This window comes from Penicillium subrubescens (genome assembly GCF_028828155.1).
Source record: "Penicillium subrubescens strain IBT 31985 chromosome Unknown utg000002l_segment0_segment0, whole genome shotgun sequence".
In the NCBI taxonomy this organism is placed as follows: domain Eukaryota; kingdom Fungi; phylum Ascomycota; class Eurotiomycetes; order Eurotiales; family Aspergillaceae; genus Penicillium; species Penicillium subrubescens.
The window spans coordinates 7,292,046-7,313,606 of record NW_026643152.1 but is presented as its reverse complement, the minus strand read 5'-3'; the positions used below and the strand labels follow the sequence as shown (position 1 = coordinate 7,313,606).

Here is a 21,561-nt window from a genome sequence, read left to right as displayed (position 1 = left end):
AATTTAAGGCTATCAAGGGATTCAAAAGGGATTTCAAAAAAGGTTTAGAAAGAGGTTTGGAAAGAGGTTTGAAAAGGGTTGTAGGTACTTAAAGCACCTAATCCACTCTTCGAACACTGACAAGGTTACAATGATACTAACAAGCGGCCATTTACATACAGGGAGAAGAAAGAATAAGAGCTCAACATCCTGAAATAAACACTGACATATGTTCAAAAATCTAAGGCAAAATGAAAGCACATATCAAAGTTCCAGCTGACTGCAATCTGCCAACCTAGGCTCAAACCCCATTCCAAGACAAGCTTGATTCGACGCTGTATGTAGTTGAAGCGACCACAGTATTTGCGTCTTGACGAAGCTCAATGCTATACTTCCGAGGCTCTATAATCCATGATCCTTGCTTGGGGGACCATTCACTAAAGGCATACTTGTCCAAGGTGACTTCCACGACACGGCTTTCTCCGGGAGTGAGAAACATCTTCTGGAAGCCTTTCAAGATACCATCAACATAGACTTGAACAACTTCCCGACCAGCCACGAGACCGGTATTTTTGACTGTCGTTGCCACTGTCAGGTTCACGGCAGACAAACCAGCAGTGGTTTTGATAGTAAGACCTTGCGAACTGAAATCGGTGTATGATAGCCCGTAACCGAAGGGAAAAAGAGGAGCTGGCTTGCTTCGTGCGCGATAACCCATTTCCAATCCCTCCTCGTACAGTACTCTCATGTTTTGGTCCGTTGGAAAGTTGCCATGGGATGGGGTATCTTCAATGTGCAAAGGGAATGTGATGGGAAGTTTGCCAGATGGATTGATATCACCGCTAATAATGTCTGCCAGTGCATTCCCCACCTCTTGACCGGCGTACCAGCATTGGAGAATAGAATCGACATCATCAATCCACGGCATAGAGATGGGCGATCCCGTTTGATTCACCAAGATAGATCTGGGAGCTGTGCTAGCCACGGCGCGAATCAATTCATCCTGCAATGGAGACAAGGACAACGAAGAGCGGTCGAATGATTCAGACTCGTACTCCTTGTTGTTTGCTGTGAAGATAATAGCGATATCGCTTTCCGATGCCAGCTGCTGCAACTTCTGATCGATAGGGGTATTTAGGTTCTCGTAAAATCCCACCGACGTAGCCTGCGGCGTAATGTCGAAGATTGGCGATGGACTGGGCGCAGTGGTTGATAAGGTGTCGATGATCACTTCGTACGCGCATCCCGCATTCATGTAAATATCGGCTCGCTCTTCGAAGTCTCCAGGTTGCATGACATATTCCACTCGGCAATCTTCGAATCCTGAGTGCTCTAGGAGAACTTTGTCATCCACCCGGAGAACACTCTTTCCGCAGGAAGTCACTCCGAATGTATGTAGACCGGTCATTTCAGGGCGAAGAAGGAGGCTCATGCGATTGCAGTGTTTCGGTTGAAGCTCTGAGATTCGAGCGTCGATGACTAGCGTTCGTGTTGTCTCTAAAATTTCGTGATGCACTAGATTTTCACCCACCACCCAGCCATTGTACCAGAAGCAGTCGACTCCAGGCTGTCCGGTAGTTGGTGCTACCATCATCGAGGTTGGAGCAGACGGAATTTTCTTGAAGATTGGAACTCCGGGATGATAATGAATGTTCTCTTCCCCGAACTTCGCTTTGAGCGCATCGAGAGGTGAAATGACATAGGACGAAGTAAGAGACGCACTGCCACCTCCATGAATGACGGGATTGGCAGCCGGAGAGCCAAAGACAGCAATCTGGAATTTCTTGGAGGATGATAATGGAAGAAGATGCCCATCATTCTTCAACAAGACAATACCCTCTGCGGCAATGTCTCTCACTAGTGTTGCTGTGCCCTCGTCTTTGAGAATGTCTTGCTCTGTGACTGTCTCATCTCTCATCCCAACCTTGTCTGATAGCATGATCACATCTTTGACTAGGTCGTCAATGTGTGATTCTGGAATCTGTCGCATTTGGACGGCCTTGAGAAGAAGCTCTCCTCTGAAACGGGCAGAACCTGGCAGCTCAAGTGCAACGCCTGCCATGACAGAGGGAACGGTTGAGTAAACTCCTTCAAAGTCGGAAACGATGGCGCCCTGGAATCCCCACTCCTTGCGGAGGAGACCCTGAAGTAACTCTTCATTCTCCGACATGAACACACCATTCACAAGGTTGTATCTATTGTGAGTCTCAGTATTGTGAGCTAGACTTGTCACTTTGAGATCCACTTACGATGTCATAATAGCCCACGGGGTAGAATTCTTGAGTAGCACCTGAAAGGCATATGCGTATAACTCCCGAAGCGTCTTCTCATCAACAATAGTATTCGATGTCTTGCGGTTGGTCTCGCATTCATTGCCCACAAAATGCTTGGGGCAGGCAGACACGCCTTCTGACTGGACACCATTGACAAACGCAGCCCCGAGTAAACCAGATAGGGTTGGATCCTCGGAATATGCCTCAAAGTTTCTCCCGCCTGATGGTGATTAGTGATGGTTTTGATTCGCTGAATTGCCTGGGCATACCTAGTGGAGAACGATGCAGATTCACAGTTGGTCCCAAAAGAAGACCAACTCCCTTGGTATTGCATTCTTTGCCTATGGTTTGACCCATTTTAAGGGCCAAATCAGTGTTGAAGGTCGACCCCACCAACGCTGCACAGGGAAAGCAGGTAGCTTTAGTTGACGCATGAATTGATTCTCCACGGACACCATTAGGCCCGTCACTGTACTGCCTATAGCTTTAGTATACTGATCACATCACATTTTGGGGACTTGTACCTTGATAGGTTTGATGTCATACTTCGACAATCCGGCCGTTCTCCAGTATGATTTGCCTGCTAGAAGTGAGACCTTTTCATCGAGGGAAAGGGATTGGATTAGCTGTTCCGGTGACATATTTTTGTTTCTTATCTTGCACACATGCTTCCACGATATCTCATTCCACGTTTTTTATACAAGGTTTTCCTAAACTATCCACATCCGCTTCTGGCAATGTCCAGTTTCGGGTTTTCCGAGATGTCCACCGTCCACTGTCCACTGTCCACTTTCCCCAAGACCCCGGTCTAGCCACACCCCGGACTTCCCCAGATTCTGCTGGTTGTTTTTGAGATGAGAATGCATAAAGGGTGACAGGCTCCCCATCGATCAATTGAATGGGAGCAGATCTACTCATTCGCCAAGAATTTGATCAATATGTCCGATGATTTCGTCAAGTCATCTTCTTCTCACCATGAGTGGGACGAACCGGCCTTCCTCCAGTCGGATCAGAAATTGACCCTCCGTGAGACTATACAGCGACATGGGAAGGCGCTTTTACTTTGTTAGTGACCAAAGCAAGAGAAGAGTCAAGACCGAACACCAAAGTCTAATAAATCTTCTAGGTTGCATCCCATTCACTGCGGCTGTCCTGTTCGGATATGACACGATCGTGAACGGAGCGGCCATTTCGATGCCTGCGTTCATTATGTACTTCGGAGAGAAAAACTCTTCCGGATTATATCTTCCATCACTCTGGACCTCACTATGGACCTCCATGTCGGCTTTGGCGCAAGCCCTTGCAGCTACTGGCACTGGATTTCTAGCCGATCGCATCGGTCGGAAGTGGTCAGGTTGCATTGCAGGAGTCATCTCCTTGGCGGGTGCAACTGTTCAATACACTGCTCACACCAGAAGCGCCCTTCTTGGTGGGAAGATTGTGTCTGGTCTGGGAATCGGCATGGCCATGGCCGCTGGCACAACATACGCCTCGGAAATCGTTTCTCCTCGTCTCGTCTCCCCTGTTCAACAGGCACTAGTCATCTTTATTCTCATCATGCAGGCCTTGGCCATGGGTGTCATTCGAATTTTTGTTCCTGATATCTCGGAGCACTCTTTCCGAACTGTTTTCGCCATCCAGTGGGGAGTTGGTGCACTCGTCACCATCGCTTTTGCTTTGGCGCCCGAGTAAGGACGATCCCTATACATGCTGAATCATATCCAAGTCGCTAACAATTTTTACTAGGTCTCCCATCTACTCTATTGTGAACAACAAGCAGGAAAGTGCCAAGAAACTGTTCGAATGGATGTACAGCGATAGCGCTGATCGAGAGGAACGCTTCAACTACTTGACCAAGACTATCGAAGAGGAGAACTCGCAACAACAAGCCAACAAAGCGCGATATGTGGAATGCTTCCAAGGCACAAACTTCAAGCGAACTCTGACTATCATGTTTCTCTTCGGCATTGTGAATCTTGGCGGTGCGCCTTTCCTGTCTCAGTCGATCTATTTCCTGATTTCCGTCGGTTTGCCTGCCATTCACGTCTTCGATATTTCCGTCGGCGGTTTCGGCCTGGCAATCATTATCATTATTGCCAGTGGAATTCTCCTCAAAAACTTCAGACGCAGTCACATCCTATTCTGGGGCACTGTTATCAATCTTGTGTTCAACTTGGTGATTGGGGCTCTATATTACGAACATGGTGATGGACCTAAGTGGGCTATCGCGATTCTCATGTAAGGCAGCCTCCCGTTACGAAAATGAGGAATCTGTTGCTAACTCCATACCAGGAACCTTTTGATCTCCTTGCAGGCGGCCTTCATGCAAGCTTCGGGATGGTCAATTGCAGCAGAGGTTTCCAGCTATCGACTCCGCGCCAAGTCCATGGCGCTCGGAATGATGGCCCAAACTTTCACAACTTGGATCATCACATTCGTCGTTCCGTATATGTATAACGTGGACTCGGGTAACTTGGGAGCTCGAACTGGATTTGTATTTGCCGGCAGCTCGGTCCTGCTCATTTGGGGTGTCTATGCGCTCGTTCCTGATACTACTGGCTTGTCGACTGAAGATCTTGACAACTTCTATGAGGCAAAGGTACCAGTGCGTAAGTTTGCGACTCACAAGGCGGCGATGCAGTCTTGATCGGGTACCCAGCTTGAAGAAAGTAGTTGAAACCCTGTTGATTCGGATAAACCGAACCCATATTTTCTAGTTAGATAAATCTCGATTATCTCGCTCGTCAGGCAGAAGGAGATATTTTTTGAAGATAATTATAATTTAATTCTATTTCAATAAATCATAAGCTCCTTGGCACGATGACACAAGAGTAGCGCCATGTTGAGCGAAGCACTCCATGGAGCCATTCTTCCAAGCACTTCTGCCACGGAATGTAAGATGAGGTTTGCCCTGGCTCCAAGATGATCCGGAGGCAATTCCAAATTGGTTTGCCATAATATGGCTTCTTTCATAGTCGCAGAAAACGTGTCCGAGGTTTTCACACTCTCAATCTGCTCATGCAGATACATGACTTGGTCATGGTCAGATGAACGAATCACAGCCCATACATAGACACCGTGAAGAAAACAGCTGATGATACTTGAAGGTTCCATAATACTCCTCGTGGAGCTGTCGTTGTGGTTGACTAGCTTGGACTGCAAGTCGCTCACTGTTGAAAGACATTGCTTGAGTATTGATGCAACTATATCTGGATGTTCTGCGAGGGAGCGACGCATGAGGGCCATAGCTGGGATCACCTTACCCGGCCCCGACTTCCCTAACGCATCTTGTATATCCAGGATGGGAACATGAAGCATCAAGCGACTGATCTGAAGGTGGGTTGCAGCAATCGTTTGAAAGTGTTTCGATGTCTGATAAACTGAAACGTCGGCTGCTGGCGACAGGGCATAAGCCTGCTCCCATGCCAACAACATACCTTATTCACTGTTAGTAACCAAGGCTTAGATTTCCATGCATTTTTCAACATACTTTCTAGATGGGCCCTGCGTATGGCGAGAGAGCCCAGTACCTCTCGTACGGGACCCGAAGGACTTGAAGCCGAGCATCTTGTGACCAATTCGGCATAGTGATCTCTGACTCTAGGACTCATCATGACTTCGTGGCGAGAATTGTCTGAGGAGTGTGCTTTGGCCAAACTCTCATCTGCTGGTTGCCAGATTTCGATGTCTAGGGTTGCATCAGAGACCATGGTGATCTGCTGGGAAAGCTCGAATACCTGAACTTGAATTGTGGCCAGTACAAGGTAACGGGTCCAGGAGTTGAGTCCGATAGAGTTTGAATATGAGGTTGATGATGGAGTCGTATGAACATTGGTCCCAGAAGCACGCCCCAAGTTAAGGGGCCCAAGGAACGGGCTGACGGCTGAAGCGAAAGTTCTCGTGGGGGGTATTGAGGCTGATCCAAGTAGATTTTTCCAGCGTTGAGCAGTCGTGGCTTGCCAAAACTCTTCATCACACGGGCATTCGATACTCATAAACTCTGCCAGAGCAAACGAGGCTGGAAGATAGAGCAAGCATGGAAAAACACAATCGAGACCGTATATGACCCATGAGAGTCTCTTTTTAGTCTCCATCTGTATCCATCTGTACCACTGTTCATCTGAGCCATTGACTGAACTCTCAGGTCCGGTCGCATTTGGACTAAACCTCATTTGCTGCATATGACGGCAGTAAGTGATGACCGTTCCCCTGAGACTCTCACAAAGCTCAAAGAGTCTTTTGTTTCCACACCAAATACCGGAATAGCAAATAAGCGCCAGTGCATATAAAACCATCGGATCTCGCATCATTCTGTTGTCTAATTCAATCGCTAATTGCGTGCTCAGTCTCGCCACGTCGATCAAGACTATTGAAAAGCGACAGGAATGCCGTTCCCGGCTATATGTCGCTCCTATGGCAATCATGATCGCTAACAGTGGATCTGGCAATTCATCCGATGACTTTAAAGATGGATGATGGATGACAGCGGCCTGGTACTCAAAGTGCGTAAAGAAGAGTCGAATGAACACGTTCGCTATTCCTAATTCCGGCAAAGGCAAAGAGTGAAAGTCAAAGCCTTTGTGGGCTGGTCGCTGGAGAAATGATTTCAGGGCCTTGTATCTCTCGGTGGAGATATCGAATTGCGTGTTGTGGTTTTGCCTTGACGGATGTGTTTTATCCATTTGAATAGGCTTGCATGCAGTGATAGCCCGAGAGCCTGGATCCCAGCTGTATGGCCATCGATCTTCCTCGGATGCTTCGTTTGGTGGTGATTGTGGCTCATTTTCCGGTTGCATGTTTTCGTTCAAGTCGTATTGTTTTCCAATATTATTTGCTGTCATTGTTGTATCCATTGATTGGTTGTGAATGCCTGGCATCATGATCGGCTCCATGAGTGCTGAAGCAAGGTCATCGTCGAACCACACATGCTCCGGATTTCCTGAATGATTCATCCAGCTAGACAGCGGATCTTGAAAGGCATTGTCTTCGCCTGGACTTCCAAAAGGGATGTCAGCCCTGTGAATGCTGTGGGATGCGGAGCCAGCTCTCTCACTCCCATCGAATTCGTCCAGAGTGCCGCTAGTCCTCGTGCTGAGCCCGTCCGGAGCCATCGCTGCCAACTGCGGTGACGAGCCTGTCGGAGGGGTCTGCCTAGACTTGTGGATCTCCTCATGGCGTCGACGGACATCACTTCTCGTGAATTCCTTGCCACATACAGAGCAGTAGTGTAGTTTTTTAGGGTTATCTAGAACCGGCGATGAACTTTAGCACTATATCACATGTATAATCGTGCCATTAGGAGAGACTGACGAATTCGAGCATGTCGTATCAAGTTTTCCCGGCGGGAGAATTCTTTTGGGCAGGCTGCACACCGAAACCGAGTGGCTGCGCCTAGTGTTGGGTTAGCGCGAGGCATCTAGAGGCTCGTGAACATGAAAGTGGACAATATTGACGGCCAAGGTGGACATAAGCCGAGTCACTTTAAAGTCTGGGGTTGTCTGATTTTCAATTATTAAGAAACGATCCTTTACGGCCCCGCAGTGAAATGACAAGGTTATCCTGACCCTCCAGTCGCCTTCTGTGGGTAGGTCAACATTGCCGACAGACCCATGGACCCCGTGGGGATCGGGCTAAAATGACCCGACCGGGATATCCGAGCGACCAGCGGGCAATGAAGAAAGCGATCGGACATGCCTTTCGACATCTATGGATTTATAAAAAGAGTTACTTAGCAAAGGTCTATCAATATGTAGGATTCCATAAAAAGAGTTCGGTACGATTTCGCTATTAGCAGAGTAACCCCAAGCACTTATTCTCCAGTGATTCCCAAAGCCGGAAACCCCGGCCGAAACTCAGTCAGGCCAGCCAGTATGTTCATTGCAGCCAACGCAGTCTCCATGTGTCTCGATTCCAACAATTCTGTAAATCCATTTGGTTTGATATATGAAAATGACAGCTGATGGCGTATCTACGCCTGTCTACGCACAGGAAGCCATAGGAAACACGCAGAGAAGGGGAAACCGAGTCAATCGGTCAATCTAGATATCTCTCTAAGGAAGCAGAAGTATTATGGGAAAGCAGAGGCCTCTTATACATAGGCCAACAGAACAAGGCGCAAGGCTTAGGCAAAACGATATAGTGGTCTTGTTACGGATGGAGTACTATGCCTATCTTGACTAGTTTGGAGGAATTTAAGATCTGGCGTTACATCAATATTTGCTTACCTGTATAAGCGTCTAAATTAAGAAAAAATTTCTTAAGCGTCCCCATACGTTGGACTAATAGAGCGATCGGGGTGGCATGTTAAAAGGCTGAGGCGGGAAAAAGACACTTTCCATTTGCGGTAGGTGAACTGCACCAGCTCTCCATAAGCGCATAGAAAATACATCCAATACGTGCGGAGAAATGCAGCTATTACAAGGCAGTAGGCGTGTGGCTTTCTAGAGGGTTCAGGCAGTGCTTAGCATAGCATGAGGTTCTAACTTCAGTCAACACCAGCGATAATCAGCAATGCTTGTTTCTCCTTTGTAATTATTGAGTAGCGCTATACACAATTTTAATAGTTTTATTTCTTAAAAATGAATAGTCTAGATATTGAACACTGATTCAACATATAGAGACTGTTAACAGTTAACCCCGGGCGAAGCTTAGCTGCAAAATGTTATCTCTACTTATAGTTAATAGACTGGTCCTGTAATTCATATGGCTCGCCACTTTAGCAAGTGATGAGGTGAGACATTAGTAAATGGTCTACTTGTAATTAGGAGTCCCGAAAGAGAAAGAGAATATGTTCATTCGATTAACATTGCCCTATAGGGGGACATATAAATAGACCTCTCTGAACACTTGTTGTCATAATGTTTGATTGATCTAAGTCATCCATTCACCTCAGTCAAAATGAAGTTCACCTTGCTCCTTGGCGCTGTTGCTGCCCTTGCTAGTCGTGTAACCGCCTTCAATGGCGAGATGAACGCTAGTGGATACTATAGCAATGGCCAAGATATTTACCTCACTGATTACACCACTGGGGAGTCCTATTCAGGCACATTGCCAGGTGGATTTAATGCTTGCGTCAACACTAAGTGCCCTATCTAGTTGGTTTATTCCCGCAAACTACCAGGTGGACGTATCTAACATTCTCCAAGTTTCAGGGAGACTGGTACCGATGGAAGTTACAGCTTCAATGCTCACATGTGGCGCACGAATGATGGATGCCACAACATCGACTTTGATGGTGCACTTGATGCTCATCACGGGTACTGCTGTGGCAAGCTGCCTTGCGCCTTTACCGCATAGCGTTCCACCTGTGAGTTTCGTCTTGATTCCCGATCTATCTGATGGTCTATTTACTAAACACTACTAAGATACCAGGAATATTCAGCCAAAGGAGTTTCTGACTTGAGAAGGTTGATGGTGGGCCATAAGGAGATCAGAAAATATATTTTGCAGATTACCCACAATTTGGTTAGAGGCTAACGGTGGCTCTTAAACTCATCAATGAATAGGATTCCTCCCTGTCATAACATACCATGAGCTTCAAGGTGTATTTGTAGAGGACATTATTGTGAACTCAGAAGTGATAATAGCATTCATCAACAGAGCGAAGGGGTGGGTACCCTGACCCCTGACTTAACTTTGTACATCAAGTCTCCAGGGCGGTTCTCAGTTGCGTTGTAGGGTCATTAGGTGTTGTATCTATTCAAAGTAGGTTTCTCAAGCGCCTAATAACCTGGCATGTTGCATATGAATTCATGGAGATGAATTACTGGATCTTGAAGACCAGCTGAGCGAACGGATGGAAATGACTGGATTGTAGGAACAAAACGAACGATCTCGCCAAGGCAATATACCCCTTCCGTCTTCTCTCACCACCACGGTATCAAACTTCAGTAGTTCGGACTTCCATACTCTGGGGCATTGGTAGACCTGAGCACAAGTCGGCCTGATACAAACATCTCTTGGTTAACCTCGTTATTGGGCTTGCAAGCCCCTTGCGGGCGCTTTAAATAGAGAAAGTCTTGATGGCGTTGGCAAAATGCTCATCAAACTCCTTCAGAACAGAAGTTGCCTTGTCTTTTGGAGTCCCCGAAAAAGACTTGAGAGCTGTCTGGCCCAAGCTGTCCGTGGCCTCCTTCAGATCCCGCAGGTCCTTCTCGACCAGACCGTCGGCGGAGCCCCCTAAAACAGCCTTCTGGAAGACAGGCTTCTTGGCAACAAAACCGTTGATCAAAGAGACAACATTCTCCGAAAGAGGGACAATTGCATCGGCGATCTTTTCCTGGTCAGCCGGGTCGATGCTGGAAACTTTGCCGGCTTCGAAGGCTCCGTTCTTGATGTCTTTCAGAAGGTCCGAGGCTTCACCCTGGAGCTTGAGAGCAGTCCCCGTGATCTGGGCATTGTCGATAAACCCGTTAAGCGTGGAGTTGAGCTTCACACTCGTCGGAAATGGTGTTGATACTTTATAGAATACCAGTTGCACCAGCGCTTGCAGCCAGGCCGAGGGTGCCCTGACTCAGCGCGAGGATGCTGGCAAAGAGTAATCGTCCGGCAACCATTTTCGTTGTGTGAAAGTCTCTGGAGATGAAAGGTCTGGATAGAAAGGTATATGTGTAGAATTTTCCGAACTAGTCAAGATGATTGATGAATCTATTTGGAAGGAAGCCATCCCGGGGCGAGATGGCTGTTTAAATATCCGAGGGCTCATGCAACGATCAGGAGATGCATGCAGGATGAACCCAAATATTGGGCCGCATATCATATCGAAGATGTGAAATATCTGGAAGAATGAGCAATTCACGTTCTTGAAGATCAATTGACTCGAACTTGAATCGACTGCGCGATGGGGTAAACCTTCCATTGTTGGATCGCATCCACCATATTCACAAAATTGAGTGAACTATCCATATGAAACCCCACAAATTATTCGCGCGGGGATTCTAAGCCACCCCGTGCAAACCCTATAATGCTGTATAATTGATCAGGCAACCTTTCGTCTCTCTCTTGCACCTGAGTGGTATTCTTTGCGAATGGATGAGATTCGCCATGCCCGAAAATTAGGCCCATGATTCAGGTTGTCCGCAAGGTTACCTTCCCCATTCTGGGAAGAATACAGGAACTTGAAATTTGATCCCTGCCTTCTAATCTAGGTCGGTGGCTTCGCATCAGAAGGAAACATTCATAGTGATATTATTTTCGAGTCGTTCGTCAATATTCGTTTCGAAGAATGTCGACCACGTTCTATCCCGGCCCTTGTTGAAGTCACTACATAAATTATAGAAAGACAACCTATTGAGTTACGACGAGAATCATTGCCATTGATTTGGAAGAGGCTTCGAAGTCTTCAGATCTTATCTATTTGGACATAATATACATGTTGTACATAATCTAGCTATCTTTTATATACAAAGGAGATTTCACGCCACGGCAGCATTCCTCTTCGGCAAACTTGAAGGGTAATCAGCCTCTTCGGGTTGCACAAGACTTTGGGTGACCATCCGATTTTCATCCCAAGAAGTCTGCAGTTTGTAAAAGCCAACTTGCGTACGCTTTTGAAGATAGTCCATTTCCATTTCCTCGTCGAACGTCTCGACCATCTTTGAAATGGGGGCGGATGGCAGCCGGTCATACAACCTCCCAGTCTCGGTATGAATTAGAGCTCGTCTCTTCTGTTTCTTCTCGGGACAGACAGAGACTATCTGTCCCTTCCAGTATGGCCGACCGGCGGCCTTGTCTTCAAGCTTGTCCTTGATAAACTCCAGCTTCGCCATATTGCGTCTTTCCAGCGACTCTGGTTCTTGTTCCGAGTATCGCTTGTTCAGCAGGGGCATCAAGCGCTTGACCTCAACTAGGAAATCGTCAAGCACTGGCTCTTGGCGAGAGAGGGATGTCATCATGCACCACCACACGCCCCTGATGTGGCCAGTCATCGCATAAGCACGCATCAGAATCTTGAGTTGCACTTGGTCAAACCCATGAGACCTGCGCCACTTGGACATGTAGACAGCTGTGAGTACTCCGATTGCGGTCTCACTCTGACCTTCCCTGATTAGGCGTCGGGCTATAGACACGGATAGGTGATGCTTGACATTGAACATGGGCGTATGCTCGCAGATCTTGTAGAATTCAAACAAAGCCATCTGGAAAAGAGTTGACTCGGGGGTCTGAGCTCGTTCAACCTGCAGGATCTGTTGGAAGAAAATCGGGACAAAGCGAGGGAATCGTGGGGTAAATTGAGTTTTCGGGACTCTGGACCAGTACGGCCACTCTGACTTGATAAGCTTCTGAGCATCTTTCAAGCCTGACATGCCACCATCCAAGAGTATCGAGGTGACAGCCAATTGAAGGTGGATTGGTTTAATAGGGTGTCCAGATTTGCTTGCCTGCCGGAAGGCCGAGATCGCTTTTGTAAAATTGCCGGCGTGAATATGGTGCTCTTGTCGCTTTGCTAGTGACATGTAGGTGTTCATGGATCTTGAATTCACAAGGTTTTTCATGCTCTCTGGGAAAGTCTTGTCGGCGTCGGAATGAATAGGCTGCAGAACATGATCCCGCAAAGAAAACTTGTCGGCGTCGGTACCCATCAGGCGCCGGTTGGTCGCGACTGATCCGTATTGCTGTTTGGCGGCCTGCAACATACGCCAAATCCCCACCGGTGTGTCTTGCATAGACACACGACGGGCTTCCAGGATCCTGACAAGCTCATACTGATCCACACCCGAGTTCCAGTTTCGCTCGTCGGCCATCTCATTTATAGCTCTCACGCAGCTTGAATCGCATCTTTCAACAACCGCCTCGAGTATATGCCGATGGAGGATTTTGTCAGGTCGAATTTTGAACTCGTTGATACACGTCATGAGGAAGTCGAAAATCTGAGGTCCGGGCTGTGTAGGATAGTACTCCAAGAACACGCGATCAAAGACCACCGCGAAGCTCTTCTTGTCCTGAGTGAATCCAAGCTCATGCATTTCACGCAGCCCATTCATCACACCCTCCCAATTGCACTGAAGGGCTTTGCCGTACAGGACCAACCCTAGAGTACGGCATCCAGGTTTAACATTGAACTCTGAAGGCATGGCCGTAACCAATGCCTCGGCTTCTTCAAAGGCGCCCGCTTCAATGTAGGCCTTCACCATCGGATTGAAGACCTTCTCAGTTGGCCCTCGGTTCAATTCAGCAAGTGCTGTTAGGATCTTGTTGAACTCGGTCTTGAGCAGTTCCAATTTCCGAGTTTTCCTCCACAATCCATCGAGGTATGCACCACACAGGCCCCCATTATCATCATGCTTGATGCGTGCATAAAAGAGGGATTTCGCTAACGTCAACCTCCTTGATTCAAGAAGACTTCGAATAATAACTTCCAACAAGTGAGGCGGAACTGTCAGTCTGGTATGATGTTTCTCAAAGATGGCGCCGACAGATTCGACGTGGCCTTCCTTGGCCAGAAGATGCATCATGGTTGACCAGATCTCTGAATCCAGCTCAGACAATTTCTCCATATGCCTGAACAGAGATCGTGCAATGAAGATGTTTCCCTTCATGCAATTGGCAGCGAACAAGCGACGCAGGAGGTCTCGCCTGTCCATGGATATCGTGACTCCCTCGCCTGCCGGGACATTATCCATGAAGAATTGTGCAGCTTCAATCTCACGGTCTTCCTGAATCAAGTCCCGGATGCGATCCTCCAGCGGAGGTTCGCCAGCTGCACGTGCAATGTCGGCCTCTCGGGCCTCTCGAGCCAAGGCCAATCGGTTTTCCGCCCGCAAGCGCATTTCTGTAGCGCTATCTGAGACAGGCGGCATACTTGTGTTGCTTTGCCCAGGCTGGAACCATCTTGGGGTTGGACGGGCTGCTGGCGGTGGTGATGGTTTGACAAGGGTCTGTTCATTGAGAGCTTCCACCTTGTCTTCAGTCGGGACTGCCTTTTTATTCTTCAAAGATGCCAAACCCATGAATTCCCCGGCTTCCGCAGCCTCCATCATCACCGCCAGTCGTTGGGCGGAAGCGGTCGCATCGTAATTCGGCGCGGAGGTGTGCAAGGTCCGTTTGTTCTCGATGATTTGCTCGGCCACGCGGACCCGACGGTGAACATCGTAGGTTATGACTGCAACGCCGCAAAAGCTGCCAACTGTCGATCCGGCAAAGGCTAATTGACGGAGGACTCGAAGAGCATTGCGCGATGGCACGGCCGGTGTCGAGTTTGCGGCATTGGCGAACATGGTTAAAGCGTGGTCGCTGATCACGCGCTGGGATCACCAGTCGTCCATCAGCGACCTGAGTTTAAGGGAGGAGAGTAGGAGGTAGGAAATTAGATCGATTAATTGCCCTGCCGAGCCATTGGTACAAAGATGAAAGGATCGGAGCAGACGGCACTTGGAGCTTCGGCGTACAGGAGAAGGTCGGGCGGACTACTTTTTCGGAAATTCACCAAATTGCGCGTTGGGCCTCTGCCGCCCGCCGGATTCATTTCGGCCAGATCAGCTGATCTCTGTTTGTCTTGCTCGGAGTATGGGCCCACCCATTGTTATTGGATAAGTATGGAAATATCATTCCAGAGTCGTATATTGCATGGAGAACACAGAAAGATGCATATATATTTATAATTACCACTATCATAGATTGATTACATGAGTAGACGATCTTCTTCGCTCTCTCCCACTTCGTTGGCCTCAACAGTAGCATCCGATATCGGCTCATCTTCAAGAGTGACTATTGAATAATTAGTTGGGGCATTCCAAGAATCAAAAAAAGAGAAACAGGAAGACATACCATGTGGTCGAATAAGTAAACTCATAAAGAACACAACTCCAAATACAGCCGCAAGAGCAACGAAGACGGTCTGTGGGTACGTCGCAACAGTCATACTATAGATCAGATTGAAGATAGTGGGTGCAACCACTCTAGCGAGTGCATGCAAAAGACCTGTTGCACCGAGCATCTGCCCCACGCGCTCGTGAGGAACATGCTTGGTAAGAGATGACTGCAAAGTAGGCGAGCCCATCCCACCAAGCGACGCTACAGCACCGGAGAGAATCATTACTGATGGGTGCTTGGACAACGCGTAGCCAACATATCCGAGGACGTCAAAAACAACCGACAAACGGATAAGGACAATGTCCAGCATGTCCGATCCGCGTATGACACCGTCATCTTCAGATGGCGTACGGAATAGGCGGGCGACAATAGGAAGAACCACGAACAGATTCACCACACGGACCACGTTGATGATGGAAACGAAAAGGCTTGATTCCACATTTCCCCATTTGAACATGTACTCCGCGTATATAATGATGACCTGGACGGTGCCCATGGCAACACCGAAGACTGCAGTATCCATCGCAGCAAGCAGGACAATGTTCCTGCGCAAGGCTGGGCTGGCTCCACGGCGATTCGGGAACAAGACACTCGGTTTACCTACAGCAGGCATAAGAATCTTCAGCGGCGTAATAAGATTCAAGGGGTTGATGGCCCTCAATGAATACCAACTGCTGTCGGGGGCATCAGCTTGTTTCACGCGATGGCGCTCACGAGCTTCTAGCTGCCGTTCTTTGGAAAGAGACTCGGGGACGATAAAGTAGACCGAAAGACAGAAGAACGAATGGAGCGCAAGACCAATGTAGAAGACTACCAAGGAGTCCCCCGTCTTGCTGATCAAGTATGCAGCGCCGGTTGGGCCGACTGCGATTCCAAGGAATAGAGCGCCGTGGAACATGCCAAAGGCCACGCTCCTTCGATCGGGCGGCGTGCAGTCTGAGGCATAGGAATGGATTAAAGCCTGTGCGGTCGTGAAAGATCCGCCTAGACCGTCCGCCACCGCTCCAACCAAGAGTATATTGACCGACATAGTTTCCGGCCAGGAAGCGACAATCGCGGTAATGGCTTCATTGAACACAGCACCCATTGCGCACAGCGCAATCAATGTGGTCCTTCCATAGCGATCGGATAGGTGGCCCAGACGCGGGCTAACCAGAGCCGAGATGATACCGGTGACAAGGTTGATATAGAGCTGGAATTTGGCGACTAGGGACTGAATCTCCGGTAGTCGACACTGGAAGTTATCTTCGCCGAAGACGACGGGGAGGTAGGTGAAGTTGGGATCCTGCGATGTCTTCTCGGCAAAATAGTCACGGCAAATAAGAGACATGATTAAATTAATTCTAGGGACAGCGAGACCACCGAAGCCTAAGGTGAAAAGAAGCCCGAACGGCAGGAGCCACCAGATCTACCCTCATCGCCATCAGATAAGCATACTCAAGCATCATTTACCGCCAAAAACACTCACGTGTGGCTGTCTCCATCGCGGTCGTTCGTCTATAGTGCGAATGTGTTCCTCGTGTTGCTGATCCTGCTGCCAGTCATCGTCATCTGCTAGCAGGGGCTCGGTGTGTATTTGCAGGGGGGCCTGTTTAGATGCAGCTGCAGAGCGTTGGGCACCTGTGGCTTCCTGTTGTGCATCAAGGGCGGGCTCGCCCGCGAAAAGCTCCTCGTTCTCCATGGCGGTGATGTGACACCTTGAGGGATCGCACGAGGCTACCAGTGCATGGTTGGGAATGGAGAGTTTGAAAACGCAAAAACGCAATGGTTCGGTCAATATTACCCGCCCACACGTCCACAACAGGGAACTTCGGGATGAGGGGGAGAATGTGAGCTTATCAAGCAAAAGCAGGCTTTCGGGTCCCGGAGCTTCAAACTCCACTTGCCTCTTGATAAGCGCTTTACTCCGGAATCTCCGGACTCCGCTTTTCCTCTGCGGAAGTGATGCAGTCATCGATCCATCGTAGTGGTTTGAACCTTTATTTACTTTGGGTTTTATGATTTTCCCAGGGAGAACCATAAGATCCGCTGTAATGTACATGAGCCCAGATTATGACCTTAAAACTCCTTGACCCATTTCCCCAGAAACTATGTACATAACCCGAAAATTGATGTGGAGAGACAGTATTAAATGAGGGGAGTATTCAGTTTTCACCTGACCAGCGAACCATGCTGCTTGCCGGCAAAGAACTTCTTCGACTCCAAGCATCGCTCGCTCTTGCAACCTTGGCAGCGCAGAGTCATCTGGGCGGAGCAAGGTTCGCCCTTCTTCAAGTGTGCATGGGCAATATCGGCCAAGGCCTGTATGAAGACTGGGTTGCCGTTCAAGCTTTCAGCGCGCTTGACTCCAGGGCTGTTGGCTTCGTGCATGACCTCCAAGTCCAACTCATACAGAGTCTCGATGTGATCGCTAGTGAACGCAATCGGCACGAGAATCAGATCGGTCTGGCCACGCTTAACGTATTCCATCACGGTATCCTGAGTCTGGGCTCCGAGCCATGCCTTAGGGCCAACCTGAGATTGCCAGCAGAGGCGGTAGGGGTTGCTGAACTTCAGGCGCTGCATAACGGCGTGGACAGTGGCAGCAACTTCAGCTGGGTAGGGGTCACCTGAAGTAGACAGTATAATTAGCGTTGCAATTATTAAAGTCCAGAGAGGTTCAAAAACTTACCGCGGTTGACGACATCCATGGGCAAGCTGTGAGCAGAGAACAGCAGCACAACCTCCTTTCGCTTCTCCTCAGGGTAGGTCTTCAATTGCGCCTCAATATTCTGTGCAAATGCTTCAACAAGGCCCGAGTGGGTGGGCCACCGGTCGATGACGCTCCACTCGATGGTACCAGCAGGCTCGACCTCATTATCAGCACGCTTTCCTTCCAGACGGTTACGCCACTTCCATAGTTCATTGAGCGAGCTTCCAGTTGTGGAGCAAGAGTACTGAGGGTACTGCGTGAACGCCACCGCGCGACCTCCCTTGCCGTTTCCAAAGCCATCGGCCAACATCTGGTTATACATGGTCTCGGTCAAGGGAGCGGCGTAACGGAAAGCGACGTAGGGCTTGTGAGGAGCGGTCTCCGGGGACATCTTATCTAACAGCTTGCACATCTCCTCACATTGGTACTCGGACCACTTGCGGATTGGTGAGCCACCACCGATCTCTGCATACTGCTTCTGGATCTTCGGGGTCCGTCGGCGCGCAATGAGAGGTCCGAGGTATGTCTGGAATCGTCCCAGTGGGATGAGATCGGCATCGGCCTGTAGCGATAGTAAAGTATTATGTCAGTCAAATTTCATCTTCACCGGAAATGTCATAGCTCGAACGCGATTCCTTCGAACGTACAAATAGCCTGCCGAGGAAATCCTCCACCTCGGCCGTTGTCGAAGGACCACCCATGTTCAGGAAAACCATCGCAGTGGGACCTTTCGACCCTGTCGCATCCTGTGTGACTGGAGGTACAGCCGTCGCCATGCCGTATCTTTGGTTGCTGCCGAAAGCCAGACAACTGCGAGGCATTGGCCGCATGGCGGAGGTTCCGGCACTGCTCCATACCCGCCGGGGAATTGCGAAAGGACTGCGGAATGACATGGCTGGGTTGGGAAGGCTGGAATCAACACTGAAGATGGTCAAATTTGTCGAGCTCAGTCAGTTCCCAGAGTCGATTGAAGATCGCGGGCTTGGGGTGTGAGCTGGGAATGAGTACAGGATGCCAGATGCCAGATGCAAATCCACCAAAAGCCACTGACAAGTCGGCCTCGGGAAGCTTTAAGCGGGTCACCAGTCATGGAATCAGCCAATCACCGGCCTGCTGGGAGTAAGCAGTTCAAGGCAGCGGTCACATGACCTTCGCGATGCCCCCGCGTAAATCGCGTCTCAGGCAGCAGCTCCCGATGACGCAAAGGCTGGTGTTTCCATTTTCTCTTTTTCACTCTTCAAGTCCTCTAGAGTGAGAAAGAACAAGATGGCCGACGACAGCTACGCGCGAGACGAGGAGAATTTTGAGGAGGAAGAGGTTGACGAGACGGTGAGTGTCTATCAACTATACCATGTAACCATAATCGGAGATAAAGATGCGTGTTCTGACCCAATCGTGATATAGAGCTTTCGAGCTGTCAAGGATGCGGTGCTCTTTGCGATTGATGTCAGCAGCTCGATGCTTGAGCCCCGTCTCTCCGGGGATACCAAGAAACCCGGCCAGGAATCACCTACATCTGCCGCCCTCAAATGCGCGTACCATTTGATGCAGCAGCGTATCATATCAAATCCCCGTGACATGATCGGAGTCTTGCTCTATGGCACCGAATCTTCCAAGTTCTATGACGAAGATGGAGATCGTGGGAGCGATGTTTCATACCCGCATTGTCACCTCTTTACCGATCTCGACATCCCATCGGCTGAGGAAGTCAAGGAGCTGCGAGCCTTGGCAGAGGATGAGGAGGAGGCTCAGAAGATCCTGATCCCATCGGAGGAGCGAGTTTCAATGGCGAATGTGCTATTTTGTGCCAATCAGATCTTCACTTCCAAAGCACCAAACTTCCTCTCAAGACGCCTTTTCATCGTCACTGATGATGATAACCCTCACGGAGACAATAAGTCTTTGAGATCTGCGGCCACTGTTCGCGCAAGAGATTTGTACGATCTGGGTGTGAACATTGAACTATTCCCAATTTCTCGTCCCGACCACGAATTTGACACCTCCAAATTTTACGATGTATGTCGCTGGTCTAATTAATAGCGACTCCACAAAGCTAACTCATTCCAGGATATCATCTACAAAACCTCTCCCAGTAACGGGGAAGCCCCTGCCTATCTGCAACCAGACACAAACACTGCAACGGCCAAAGGAGACGGTATCTCATTGCTCAACTCTCTTCTGTCGAGCATCAATTCCAGATCCGTGCCGAGACGCTCGCTCTTCTCAAATGTTCCTTTGGAAATTGGACCCAACTTTAAGATATCTGTCAATGGCTATCTATTGCTCAAGCGACAGGAGCCGGCACGGAGTTGCTATGTCTGGCTCGGTGGAGAGACCCCCCAGATTGCTAAGGGCATCACTACCTTGATGGCCGATGACACAGCCCAAAGGGTGGAAAAGTCGGAAATCCGCAAAGCTTATAAATTCGGAGGTGAACAGGTCACGTTTACCCCCGAAGAATTGCAAGCATTGAGACACTTTGGGGACCCCGTGATCCGCGTCATCGGGTTCAAGCCCTTGTCTGCCCTGCCTATTTGGGCCAATGTCAAGCATCCATCGTTCATCTATCCCTCCGAAGAAGATTACGTCGGCTCCACGCGCGTCTTTTCGGCATTGCAGCAAAAGCTTCTCAAGGACAAGAAAATGGCCCTGGTCTGGTTCATCCCCCGCAAGAATGCTGCACCGGTGGTAGCGGCAATGATTGCTGGAGAGGAGAGAATTGATGAGAATGGTGTTCAGAAGGTTCCACCGGGCATGTGGATAATTCCTCTTCCATTCGCAGATGATGTGCGACAGAACCCAGAGTCCACTTTGGCCGTGTCCCCGGACCCTCTAACCGATGCAATGCGCGAAATCATTGGACAATTGCAGCTTCCAAAGGGTGCTTACGAGCCTCAAAAGTATCCAAATCCAGGTGAGACTATGCTTGCTCTCGTCTGGTCGTCTCTCATTCACTAACAAAACTGTAGCGCTTCAATGGCATTACCGCATCTTACAGGCCCTAGCTCTCGACGAAGACCATCCGGGAGAGCCGGAAGACAAGACGAAGCCGAAGTACCGGCAAATCGACAAGGTGGGTTCCAGTGAGAAAGACACAAGCACTTCCTGTACAGTGATTCTAATTGATTCCCAGCGTGCTGGTGATTATGTTCTTGCATGGTCGGATCAACTTGATGCCGCTTTCGACAAGATGTTTGGGGGCACCGCCGCTACAACATCGACGTTGGTCAAGAGGGGTCCAAAGGACAGCGCAGACAGCGCAGGCGGACCCCCAGCAAAGCGAGTGAAGACCGAAGGTGGTGCTGGGGGCATCGACGAGGAAGTCAAACGATGCTATGAGAAGGGGACGGTATCGAAGCTCACTGTGGCTGTTCTCAAAGAGTTCCTGACTGCTCAGGGCCGGTCGTCGGCCGGGAGGAAGGCCGACCTGGTTGACCGAGTGGAGCAATTCTTTGAAAACAAGTAAAAATCCTTGAAGGGACATTGTTCCGGCTTTCTAGCTAGTATTCTTTTTGAATAATGAATTATGACTGCATACCCTATGCCATTCCGTCTCTGTCCATTAGGCGGGATTCAGTATAGTTCATGTCAGCAGTGGGTGCGAATGTGGGGAATGCGGGGGGCGGTCACCAGACTTCTTTCTTCTTCCATCCGTCTCCCTCGGGGGTAAAGTGTCTAAATTTCCGGGGCAAGTTCGAGCAAAAGGTTGCAAGAGAATAGTTCTGTTTATCTATTTCTGCCATTGACCTTATCATTTGCACTTGGGTCCTCTTGAATGTCTTGACGGGGGTACCGCTCCGGTTCGTT

General features: G+C 49.1%; 9 protein-coding genes across 9 annotated transcripts; 3 read left to right on the top strand and 6 right to left on the bottom strand.

Moving 5' to 3' along the window:
* Window positions 1-280: 280 nt before the first annotated feature.
* Window positions 281-2,893, bottom strand: N7473_003970 (beta-glucosidase; the record flags this gene model as incomplete). Its single annotated transcript, XM_057149910.1, has 4 exons — window positions 281-2,174; window positions 2,229-2,472; window positions 2,522-2,730; window positions 2,760-2,893. The coding sequence occupies 4 exons, from the start codon at window positions 2,891-2,893 to the stop codon at window positions 281-283; spliced, it is 2,481 nt and encodes an 826-aa protein (XP_057013564.1).
* A 297-nt stretch (window positions 2,894-3,190) lies between these two features.
* On the top strand, window positions 3,191-4,956 carry N7473_003969 (uncharacterized protein; the record flags this gene model as incomplete). Its single annotated transcript, XM_057149909.1, has 4 exons — window positions 3,191-3,278; window positions 3,379-3,940; window positions 3,999-4,490; window positions 4,545-4,956. 4 exons carry the CDS (start codon window positions 3,191-3,193, stop codon window positions 4,897-4,899), a joined length of 1,497 nt encoding a protein of 498 aa, XP_057013563.1. The 3' UTR covers window positions 4,900-4,956.
* An 89-nt stretch (window positions 4,957-5,045) lies between these two features.
* Window positions 5,046-7,363, bottom strand: N7473_003968 (uncharacterized protein; the record flags this gene model as incomplete). Its single annotated transcript, XM_057149908.1, has 3 exons — window positions 5,046-5,689; window positions 5,743-6,270; window positions 6,511-7,363. 3 exons carry the CDS (start codon window positions 7,361-7,363, stop codon window positions 5,046-5,048), a joined length of 2,025 nt encoding a protein of 674 aa, XP_057013562.1.
* Window positions 7,364-9,149: 1,786 nt separating this feature from the next.
* Window positions 9,150-9,548, top strand: N7473_003967 (uncharacterized protein; the record flags this gene model as incomplete). Its single annotated transcript, XM_057149907.1, has 2 exons — window positions 9,150-9,334; window positions 9,404-9,548. The coding sequence occupies 2 exons, from the start codon at window positions 9,150-9,152 to the stop codon at window positions 9,546-9,548; spliced, it is 330 nt and encodes a 109-aa protein (XP_057013561.1).
* Window positions 9,549-10,254: 706 nt separating this feature from the next.
* On the bottom strand, window positions 10,255-10,807 carry N7473_003966 (cell wall mannoprotein 1 family protein; the record flags this gene model as incomplete). The annotated part of the gene is given in 2 exon segments (XM_057149906.1): window positions 10,255-10,709; window positions 10,723-10,807. The coding sequence occupies 2 exon segments, from the start codon at window positions 10,805-10,807 to the stop codon at window positions 10,255-10,257; spliced, it is 540 nt and encodes a 179-aa protein (XP_057013560.1).
* Window positions 10,808-11,665: 858 nt separating this feature from the next.
* Window positions 11,666-14,467, bottom strand: N7473_003965 (pentatricopeptide repeat protein; the record flags this gene model as incomplete). The annotated part of the gene is made up of 1 exon (XM_057149905.1): window positions 11,666-14,467. The coding sequence occupies one exon, from the start codon at window positions 14,465-14,467 to the stop codon at window positions 11,666-11,668; it is 2,802 nt and encodes a 933-aa protein (XP_057013559.1).
* Window positions 14,468-14,871: 404 nt separating this feature from the next.
* Window positions 14,872-16,743, bottom strand: N7473_003964 (putative tetracycline-efflux transporter; the record flags this gene model as incomplete). The annotated part of the gene is made up of 3 exons (XM_057149904.1): window positions 14,872-14,957; window positions 15,018-16,470; window positions 16,531-16,743. 3 exons carry the CDS (start codon window positions 16,741-16,743, stop codon window positions 14,872-14,874), a joined length of 1,752 nt encoding a protein of 583 aa, XP_057013558.1.
* Window positions 16,744-16,854: 111 nt separating this feature from the next.
* On the bottom strand, window positions 16,855-18,771 carry N7473_003963 (ferrochelatase HEM15). Its single transcript, XM_057149903.1, has 3 exons — window positions 18,402-18,771; window positions 17,734-18,316; window positions 16,855-17,671 (listed from the first exon to the last, which is right to left on the bottom strand). Exons 1-3 carry the CDS (start codon window positions 18,645-18,647, stop codon window positions 17,214-17,216), a joined length of 1,287 nt encoding a protein of 428 aa, XP_057013557.1. The 5' UTR covers window positions 18,648-18,771; the 3' UTR covers window positions 16,855-17,213.
* A 249-nt stretch (window positions 18,772-19,020) lies between these two features.
* Window positions 19,021-21,220, top strand: akuA (uncharacterized protein; the record flags this gene model as incomplete). Its single annotated transcript, XM_057149902.1, has 5 exons — window positions 19,021-19,083; window positions 19,159-19,770; window positions 19,822-20,668; window positions 20,724-20,827; window positions 20,888-21,220. 5 exons carry the CDS (start codon window positions 19,021-19,023, stop codon window positions 21,218-21,220), a joined length of 1,959 nt encoding a protein of 652 aa, XP_057013556.1.
* Window positions 21,221-21,561: the final 341 nt, after the last annotated feature.